We start from the raw sequence: 11,120 nt of genomic DNA, 5'->3' as shown, positions 1-11,120 counted from the left end.
AAGATCATGGGCAAAGATTTACCCATTACAAAACCTAACTAGGGTTGCCACACTATCGATCAATTACATGAAGGCACACCGTATGGGCCAATACGGAAATTACAATGCTCTTGAGAGTCAACGAGAAAAGTGTACACAACATAATATGATTGAATATACTTGGACGTGTAATTGGAATTTTTTGATGGTAGAAGACAAGTGGGTGCAACCTCAACATCCTTATCCTGTAGACTTGATCAATTCTTTGTAATGAGAAAATATCTCTTGATATTCAACATTGCCAAGAGTTCGAATGTGATGGCATATTCCCAAATTGCTTCATCTTGTCAAATTTTCTTCGTCTTTCTTAATTGCCATGATTTGACTTTGATTGTACTTGCAAACTTGTTAACTTATTTAAGTGATGAAGTCTTCATGCACTTGGATCCTTAAAATGAACATGTATTTCTGGAATAAATTCAAGTTGATGAAGAATTTCTCTAGTTTTTCTTGTGGGCTTGCAAATTTGATCTTTTCCTTTGAAGTCTTGAATTAACATTTTGATAACCAATTTGAACATTCAAGCATCCTCTTGCTTGAAGTTTCGAGCTCGGCCTGCCTTCATCTCCTTACCCTCCTAGCTTCTCCTTAAATGATTGACCTTGCAAAACAAAGGAAATGTTTCTCCTTGCAAAACAAAGGAAATGTTTCTTTAAGCTCACAAAGTTGATAAGAAAACAAAACATGAAGGAAACCTTAAATTTTTTAACATCAAAATTGGAAGCAAAATGCAATTAAGCATGAGCTTTCTCGAGGCCAAGACCAAATTTCTCTTCTCTTTCAAACCTTGAAATTGTACTGAAATCTGGAAAAATAAATGAATTTTGCAAAAACAATACACCTAGATTTTATTATCTCACCACCTTTTCAATCTCATATTTTTGGAAGAAATATGCCGTTAATTGTTCATAATCGCCACTCCTTCAAGCAAATTCACTTCCTCTTTTAGATATTTCACTTCCTCATGTGATAGATTTCTGCTCTTTTAGGATGAATCCGCTGCCAACTCAGGAGGAGATTCTGTGTTATTAGAATTCTTTGTTCTAGAGAAGAGGTAACTTGCTTTGTTTTGATGTTAAAATGAAGTCATGCCTCCTCCCTTATATTCGCGATTCACCTCTTGGAAGGGCATGTCCCAAGTAAGGGCTGACTTGGCCGTTTTGGCCAATGAAACCATTTTATTTAATCCTTTTTTCATCTTCTTGAGGCCGACATGTTCAAGGGGGAAATTATAGCCAAGTTTTTCTTTGTTTAGTCACCCTTTGAACTGCTTCCTTGAAGGGTGAAAATCAAGCATTTGGGAGGATGAATGACTCCTTGGAGGGTGGCTGAATCTGCCACCCTTTAAGGAATTTTCCTTGATAGAATTCTTTCTTAGAGCTAATGCTTGGTTTGCTACATCATAAGGACGGGGTGGAAATTGATTGGTGGAGTCGATTCTCACTCTCTCAAATTTTCATCTCCAATTTTTGTTTCAACATTCCATCTCTAAGTGGTTGATATCTTAGGCCTCATAGTACAAGACAAATTTCGAGCATGTTAGAGGAATTTGGATTCCTCTTCAGGTGGTCGAATTCACCACTCCTATAGGAATTTTCCTCTTCACCTTCATTTTTCCTCAAACTCATCTTTTTTCATTGAACTTGCCCAATCATTTAGCCTTGTATTTTGTTGATCATCACATAAATTTAGAGGATTTAATTCGTGTTTTCATGTGATAGATGTAAGGAGGAAATAATGGTGTCAAGAGGGATATTGAATTCCTCACCTAAAATTAATCTCCACCTCAAATTTTCTTTTAAATTCTCTGTCTTATCTTTCATTTCCTTTTTCACAATGTAGATTGGGTCTTTAGTGCATGTTTTTATCATTTTCTTTCAAGGCGAAAATATGAGGTACGAGAGGATTTTAAATTCTTCAAGGGCAGGCCGATTTTGCCTTGCCTTGAGGAATTTCCTCTTGGCCTTTTCAATGATCTTCTTTTCTCATTTCGAAAACCCGTTTGTACTCCAAACTCCTTCAAACTCATGGCCTCCTCTCTTAGTAAATTCCTTGTCATCACGCCTTAAATCCTTGCCTCAGTTTGCTTTATCATGATGGCAGAAATCAGGGATAGAAGAGTAATTTTCTCCTTCACACTTAAAACACTAAAAGTTTGCCCCCATTATCTTGTTTTTAGCCTCAAACTTGTAGCATTCTTGTCACTTTTAGGAGAAATGAGTTTGTCTCATCCTTATGACGCATCATCCAAGCTAAACTTGAGGGTGGAAAATTTGGGGTAGGGAGGGAAATGAATTCCTCTGGGGCTAGAGGATTCTACCATGCCCAAAGGAATTTCCTCTGACATGCAGTCTCCTCATCTTGTCTTTGTAATTCTAAATTTGTTCCCTTTACTCAGACTTTCCTTCGATGTTTGACCTAAAAAATATCTCAATTGCTTACTTAAAGAGCTTGATTACTTACCCAAAGGCGAAATTGAGGATGAGGAAAGGATTTTAGGCCACAAAAAGGGGGCGAAAATTATTTGTGTGGGAGGAATTGGATTCCTCTAGGGCAGGTGAAGTACACCATGCCCAGAGGAATTTCCTATTTGCAAATTTACTTCAAAAAACATTTTTGCATTTTCTTTCACCTTTTTTCAACAATTTGCACTTGGAATTTGCTTTTGAAAGGGGCCGAATTCAGGGTGCCTCGGAAGGTGAAATTCGCCATGCTCAAAGAAATTTCCTGTAGGGGATATGTTGTCCATACGTAGGCTTTTTCTTCAGCATAGAGGGCAGGAGGGTTTATATAAAATATAACATTTAAATATAATTTTTCTTTCTTACACTTTAAGTTATATTTTGTATAAATAATGTCAGGATGTTTGAGATAGGTTTAAACTTCATAGGAGTTCTAATAAAGATTCTAGATTTTGGGAGTTTTCAAAATATTCCAGACAACCAAATTTCAAGATTCAATATGCCTTCAACAGTGTTACCTCCCATAACCTTTCCCGACTTTCTAATATTAAATTGAAGCGAGAACAAGGATTTTCAAAAGGTTCTAACTCATTTCATCACGAATCTTTTGGTCTTAACTCCATATCCTTGACTAGCTTAGCCCAATTTGCTCATATTCTAGACAGACATGACTTCCCAATAGACCAAAATTGCCCAAACTAATCTTTTCGACTTGGAGACTTAAAAATGCTACCGAATAAGACCACTTAAGACCTTGGAAGCTAATGCATCACCTGCAAGCTGGAAGGGCTGAAGCAAGTGGATGCAAAGGTGGGGGTGGAGGCAATCGGAAGTTGGCTTGAAGCGACTTCTTGTTGCATCTGGCTGGCTGGGAATGGCTTTCAGACACTTCCAAGAGCATCTATAGGCTTCCAATTAAATGGTCGCCCAAAAAAACGTGAAGTGTTTTTAAATATTTTTTTCACTTAAAGCACTTAAAACACACATGGGGAAGTAGAATTTTTAATCTATTTTTTCCTTGCAAACCCTACAATGGCCCTAATAGAGGCCATTCGCCCACTACTACCTCCATTTGTTTGCAACTCCTTTCTTCTCTCATTTGCTCTCTATTTTTGCATTTTGAAGGAAAGTTGATTATTTTCGTAGAGGATCGTTCGTAGAGTAAGGGATAGCTTCCACAAAGGAATTTTAAGCAACTAAGATAAGCATTCAATCCCATACTTGTGTTCTATCATCATTGTTTTTGAGATTTGGATGAATTTTTTCAGGTTTGTGAAGAATATTTTCAAGTTTTTCAAATTTTTGTTTGAAAAAATAAAGTAAAGAGAGAAGTTTAGAAATCTATTTAAGTAGTTTTATATCATTTTTTCGTACTCATATGCTTGATTTTCATAGTTTTTTAAAATTGAAATTTATTTAATTTCTTATAGATGGCCACCACTGGTAGTCAAAGTTTAGTGGGCTAAGTAGTTGATAGTTTTAAAGCTGACGTGTCATCTCCTTTATGTAGATATACCACAAGAATATCACAATTTCCGGAGGTGGTTCCTATCTTCGAAATGTAATTATTGTCAATGTAACAAAGGCAAACCATTCAATGGTTCTTACTCTCAGGTAAAACTTCGTTTTATGGGCCCTGTTGGTAAAGGGTTTTCAATGTGCAAAGGCATGGATGGGAAGGGGTTGTCTAATGCCCAAATAGCTTCATTTGTAAAAGAACAAGAAGCTGCTGATAAATTGGTAAAAAGGTCAAAACAAAGTTTTTATTAACATCCATCCTCAAAGAAAACAATGCAATTACCCAAGGAGCCAATTGTATCCTCAAAACACCCATTTTTACAAGTACTTATAGTGGAAGTGGAAGAGGAAGAAGTATAAACTATTTCCCGCAAAAGAGGTCCATTGGACAAAGCATTTAAAATGGAGGCAAGAGAGCTTTTTGATCAAGCCATTGCATGATGTTTCTATGCCAATAGTCTTCCTTTCAATTTGGTGAGATCAACATATTGGAAGGAAATGGTGGCAGCCATACTTAAAGCATTGGATGATTACACAAGTCCCGGGTATGAAAAGGTGCATACTACTATGTTGACAAAAGAGAGGGTTTGGGTAGATAGATCTCTTCAACAAATCAGAGAAGTTTGGGTGTTTCTATTGTTTCAGATGGTTGAAAAGATACGAGAAACCGACCATTGATTAGTGTGATTGTAGTGTCACCCAAAGGGGTAATGTTCTTGAAGGATGTTGATTGTGAAGGGGAAGTGAAAGATTCACAGTTCATTTCCAAAATTGTTCTAGTGATTATTGATAATGCAAAACATTGCAGGGGTGCAAGTGCTTTGGTTGAGGGCCGGTATGACCATATTTTTCGGACAACATGCACCATACACTTCCTAAACTTGGTCATGCAACAAATTGGCACCCAAGTAGATTGGGTGAAGCAAATTTATTAAGAGGGAGAGGAGATACTCGAAACACCACATGTCACAATCCATATTCAGATCATTCTCCAATTTGGAGTTGCCAAAGGTAAATTCAAATTATAAATTTGTAATTAGTAAATACTAAATTTCAAGTTTTATTTATTTAATTAAATTATTTGAATATATTTTATGTCATGCTCAATATTTATTGACATATGGTTATGATTTACTTAGGTGGTTGAGACTCAGTTCACATCTCATAGTATTGTTGTGAGATGACTTGTCAAGGTGCAAGAGACATTAAGCCAAATGGTTATTTCAACCCAATGAGGCATATATAAGGCTTCAAATTCAGAGGGCACAAAAGGTCAAGTCATTGATCTTGGATGAAAGTTGGTGGGATCGTGTGTGACATGTATTAGATTTCATAGACCCTATCATGACTATGCTCCGCTTTGTTGATTCATATAAGCCTTTTGTTTGGGGGATGTATATGAGGGTATGGACACAATGGTTGACAAGGTAAACTTTCAATACAAGCACATGAGGCTGACCTCACAAAATGTCAAGCCTTCTACAATCAACTTGTAGCAATCATTCATCATCATTGGGAAAAGATGACTAACCCATTGCACCTCCTTGCATATGTGTTAGTATTTGGTATGCCTAATAGAGTAGCACCTTATGTGGTTAAAGAAGTTGCTAGTGGGTGCTATAAAGCTTTTGCAAAACTCTTCCTAGATGAGGAGACTCACAGAAAAGTTAGGACTAAATTTGGATTGTTTTCTTTAGGAAACAAACTTAGTCCTCTTGCAATAAATGACCAATGTGACATGGGAGCTATCACATGGTGATACCTCTATGGTCAACCGTTCAAGCATCTACAACCTCTCTCAATCAAAATCTCTCAAGTAAGTTCTATTTCTTTTTAACTTTTTTTTACCACATATTCTACAATTCTTTAAATTGGTATTCATTTTTATGTTTTAGCTTAATAAGTAATTTTGTAATTGTGAATAGTGTCTAGGTTGCAAGTCCTTTTGCTGTTGAAAGGAATTGGAGTACACTCCTTGATCCACTTAGTAAAGCGTAACCAGTTGGGCTCTAAAAAAGATGAGGGCTTGGGTTTTCATAAATACCAACTTGCGTCTTTTGTCACGTAAGGAGGATCACTACAAGGAAGGGGCAGCCAAGCTTTGGGATGTAGAACTTGAGTGTGCAAACTTGGATGCAACAATTCAAGATCTTACCACAATCACGAATGGTGATGCTGATAACATCATGACACATGGTGTATCTAGCACAAGTGGAACCATTTTCGGTTCAAGTGATCTCGAACTTGCAGCAGTTGGAGGAGATGGAGATGATGAGTTTTTTGCGAATCTATATAATATAGATTCAGATTGATAAACATTGAATGATGAACTCTATTTTGATTTTGTAGTTGTGATATTGGATGATAAACTATATTCTAATTTTGTAGTTGTGATGATTTGCTGATTTGGACTGGAATCATGAACTTAGATGCATATGATATTCATATCATTGATATGGTTCATATTTTATAATCTTATTGAGTATTTGAATATGTATTGGTGAAGCTACAAGCCATAGTTGGAAAACTCGCCAAATGCAAAAACTCGCCAAGCCCCCCAAAAGTTTAATCAGGAAAAACTCGGCGATTTAAAAAAAAAACTCGAGAAAAACTCGGGAACCTAAAAAACCGCTGAAATTTAATTAAAAATACATTTATTTTGCAAAATTTAATGAGAAGATGCATCTAATAAGTTAATTAAAGACAATACAAAAGAAAGAAACAAGGTTTAGATATATATAAATGCATAATGCGTACAAAATTGCATTCTCATGCAGAATGCTCATGGTAGGAAGCAAAATAGTAAATTACTAAATAGTTTCAATCTGTCAAACTAGAAGTAAATACTAAAAGTCTAAATACATCAATACAATGTCAATCACATCTTCCTCTTTCCACTTGCACTACCAGGAAAGCGAGGGGGTCTAGTCCTAGAAGAAGTGCCCCGCACTGGGATAGGGCGTGAGCTGCGTGACTGTGAACTCTGTGGCTGTGCCCCTTCGCTCGACGTCCCTACTAACTGGCTCGGCGTCTTAGAAGAGGATGCATCTCCTCCTAATGGTAATGCCTGATCCTCGCCTGAATCATCATCATCCTCGTCCTCATCCTCAATGTCATCCATAGTGAACTGAAAATCAGTGTCAGCCTCCCCCTCCATGGCCTGCCTCTCCAAATCAGCGATCTCATCTGGTGTAAACAATGGACTTGGCTCCTGCGCTGTCCAATCAGAATAAAGATCTATCTCATCTAGATCAAGCGGACCAGGTAGTTCTAAGAGCTGTGACTTTTTTATGCGCAACTTAAGATTATAGTGCACATAAACAAGTTCATTAAGCCGTTTTTGAGTCATTCTGTTTCTTTTCTTTGTATGAATGGACTCAAATAAGCTCCAATTGCGCTCACAATGGGATGAGCTACAAGGTTGGGATAGGACTCTGAGAGCAAATTTCCTTAAATTGGGGGTATTGCCACCCCAACTTGCCCACCAAGCATCTGCAAAACAAAATTAAAAAAGTTATAAAGCAATAAAAAACAAAATCAGAAGCACAACTTATCAATTAGCAAAAGTTTTAAAGTTTGACGCTTTACCTGGTGCTTGAGTAGATCTTGCTCTCTTTGCTAGCATAGAAGAGAACAAAGGACCCCTTGATTCCACATAGATTTGTTGTTCGGTCACAATAAGGTCTCTCTTCTCTTCACTTGATATCATTCTCTCAATGCATTTAGAGAGACCTTCCATGACCTCTCCATTAGGATCTGAGTAGGAATCATCAACCCTAAAACAAATAGAAAATGATATCAAGTCTTACTACACAACTTTAAAAAGTAAAGTAAAATAAAGACTTATTAAAATCCCAACTTCAAGGACAATCAATTATCATAGTACCTGAATTTGGGATTGAGGAAGTAGCCTGCTGCATGAATAGGTTGGTGGAGCATATTGTTCCACCTCCTATCAATTATTTCCCAAATGGGGTCAAATCTGAGACTGTCCCCATGATAGTAACTTCTAACAGCCTCTTTCGCCCTATCCATGGCCTCATAAAGAGCTCCCATTGGGGATTGCTGCCCATCACATGTGCGCAAGACTAGAACCAAGGGTAGAGACATCTACATTTGAAATTTGAAAAATACAAATTAGTTAATAACATAGTAAGTTATGAATTGATAATGAAGCTTGAATAAACTAAAAATATAATGAAGTTACCTCCACAATCTCCTTAGTCTTTGCAAAAAAGCTATCATCAAAGACTATTCGTGCCACAGCTTCTCCTTTGGGCTTCTTTGAGTAAGGTGAAGCAACCCAATCAGCACACACAAACATTTGCTTCAAAGCCAATATGTGGTCAAGAATACTTTGCAACGTCAAGAAGACCATTGCAAACCTTGTCATAGTAGGTCTCATCAAATCTTTGCCTTTAGTGGCTTTTCTCATCAAACTGAGAACCCATGGGTGAATATAGATATATTTCGTGACTCACCTAACATCTTCCACAACTGGACTCACCCAATCAAGTTTTCCTATGTCCTCCAAAAGAAGGTCAAGGACATGTGCTCCACAAGGTGACCAAAAAAGTGTGGGATGCCTCTCTTGGAGGATTCTACCTAAAAGATTAGCAAAAAATCAATAATCAGTAACAAACTTTCCATATTTTGTATTTGCAAATTACATCAAATCTAAATTGAATAATACCATAGCATTACATTCATGATTCATATTGATTCAAATATAAAAAATTAAATCTACCTGCTGCCACATATGCTGCTGCATTATCTGTGATTATTTGCACCACATTCTCTATTCCCACCTCCATGACAACATTCTCCAACATTAAAGCCAATGTGGCTGCATTTTTCACTTTGTTGGAGGCATCGACAGATTTCCAAAACACCACATCATCTTTGCAAGCAATCAAGACGTTAATAATGGTTCTACTTCTTCCATCTGTCCACCCATCAGATAAAATGGTGCAGCCATACTTCTTCCACTCTTTCTTTTGGTCTTCTATCAACAATCTTGCCCTACCAACCGCTTTGTCAAGCAACCTACAAAATTTAAGTGTAATATTAAATAAAGTGTAAGTGTTAGTAAAAAATTAGGAAATAAGTTATAACAATTAAGATTTAAAATATAACAATGAACTAAAGTGAATCTCAATTATTTACAATTACTAAATAGTAAAATACTAACCTTCCACTCATATCCTTGCGATTAGGCGGCTTGTACCCTTTGCCTGATATTGTCATTGCATTCACCATATTGACCCAATAGGGACTATCAGCGGCATTCATTGAGATATTTTTGAAAAACCAAAAATCAGCTGCTGCAATATCAGTTTGCTCATGCACCTCCTTAAACCATGCAGTGCCCTCTAATGATGGCTGTGCTCCAGGTGTGTTCTTGGGCACAAAATAACCACCTATCCCTGATGGGGATCTGGATGGTGATGATGAAGAAGTAGGAGATGTAGAAGAAGTGGAACCAGTAAAAGAGAAATTTTGTTTGCAGATCCGTGGGCCACGAAGAGATCCTGGTATGTTCTCAAGTGCTTCTTCTTCCTCTTGCATATCAAAAGGAGCTCCTTCAGATTCAGCTATGGCTGCCCTCATAGCTATTTTTGCCCTCTCCCTATTCAATTTTTTCTCTTCAGCAGCTGCAAGTAGGGCATGGATGAATCTTTTTTCTTCATCAGTTACCTTGAGACAAGGATTTGAGTCATGTTTCTTTATGCCTGCAAGGTGGTATTTGAGGCGGTTTATGCCTCCAGAAATAATTCTCTCACAGGGAATGTATATCACCTTCCCAATATCATTTGGACTTGGAGCTTCATAGGCATACTGCCATGCTTTATCTCTTGCATTTTTAGGCCGAGTGCTTATATACCCAGATGGGCATGGTGTTTGTGGCCACTCTTCTTGTGGGTTTGTCATTTTTTTAATGGTTCACCGCTGCCCTACACATAAATACATAGAGAAATGAATAAACAAAGTTAGAACTTAGAAGCTAGGGTTTCAAATGATTCAAACTTCAAACTTGAACCATATCCTTAGCAAACAACAAACTTCAACCATATCCTTAGAAGCTAGGGTTTCAAATGATTCAAAATGATTTTAAATGATTTGAAAACATTTACAAAAAACAACAAAAACAAAAGAACATTTGTTATAAAACTATAAAAAAGTTTTCAAACTATGATAAGATGAACATACCTGGAAAGAAATTTGTCTTCTAAAATCGGTTAGAATCCTCTACAATCCACTCAAATCCGCCTTGAATCACTTGCAATCAGCCAAGAATGCCTCCAAACCTTCTTCTCTTCACTCCTCAAGGTTCTAAACAATGCAAATACAAGAAAGAATGAGAAAAAACACACTCACTGCCGCTTAAATTTGTCACAGGCCGCGTTCACCAGTAAATCGCGAGTTTTTCTTAAAAACTCGCCGAGTTTTTGCCGACTACTCGCCGATTACTCGGCGATTTTTTACCAGATTGCCAAGTTTTTAAATCGGCGAGTTAACTGGTTAAAAACTCGCCGAGCTAGGAAACTCGATGAGTTTTAAAAACTCGCCGAGTACTCGGCGAGTTTTCCATCTATGCTACAAGCTATCAATTTTTTTAATTTTCTACATTTCTTTCATTTCTTTATATATACACAATATAACTGTACATACATACATATATACATATATAGATACGTCCATACGCAACTGCATCCCAGCCCCCAAAAAATCCTACTTCCTGCATTTGCATTTGGATCCGTAACTAAGCTTAAGACAATTACTCCTACTACTAAAGCAAAAATGAGGGGTCACCATTTGCATTAGGGAGATGGTGTGAAAACCTCACAATGTCTAGAATGTACCTAAAGAAATGTTTTTGAACATTTCAAGGATAAAACTTGCTTGGAACCAAGAACCTTTGATCATTTCCTTATTCAACTATCAAATGACTAGGAAATGCACTCAAAATAGAAGCAACCACAATTGAGCTAAGAACCATCATCCTCAATTACTCACGTGTGTGGAAGTGTATTCATTCCCTAGTTGACAAGAACATGGAAAGATTCTTATATCCATTGAACCTAGCTATTTTTATATCCA

The 11,120-nt window shown here is 37.0% G+C and overlaps 1 protein-coding gene across 1 annotated transcript; it reads right to left on the bottom strand.

The window, feature by feature from the left end:
- Positions 1 to 8,701: 8,701 nt before the first annotated feature.
- On the bottom strand, positions 8,702 to 9,300 carry LOC149548472 (uncharacterized). The gene is made up of 2 exons (XM_089794863.1): positions 9,211 to 9,300; positions 8,702 to 9,065 (listed from the first exon to the last, which is right to left on the bottom strand). The coding sequence occupies exons 1-2, from the start codon at positions 9,276 to 9,278 to the stop codon at positions 8,726 to 8,728; spliced, it is 408 nt and encodes a 135-aa protein (XP_089650989.1). The 5' UTR covers positions 9,279 to 9,300; the 3' UTR covers positions 8,702 to 8,725.
- Positions 9,301 to 11,120: the final 1,820 nt, after the last annotated feature.

The sequence above is a fragment of the Cupressus sempervirens genome, chromosome 7 (assembly GCF_028749045.1).
Source record: "Cupressus sempervirens isolate cs-2001-9-10 chromosome 7, ASM2874904v1, whole genome shotgun sequence".
Lineage (NCBI taxonomy): Eukaryota > Viridiplantae > Streptophyta > Pinopsida > Cupressales > Cupressaceae > Cupressus > Cupressus sempervirens.
The sequence above is the reverse complement of the archived record's forward strand: the minus strand, read 5'-3'. Positions and strand labels throughout refer to the sequence as shown.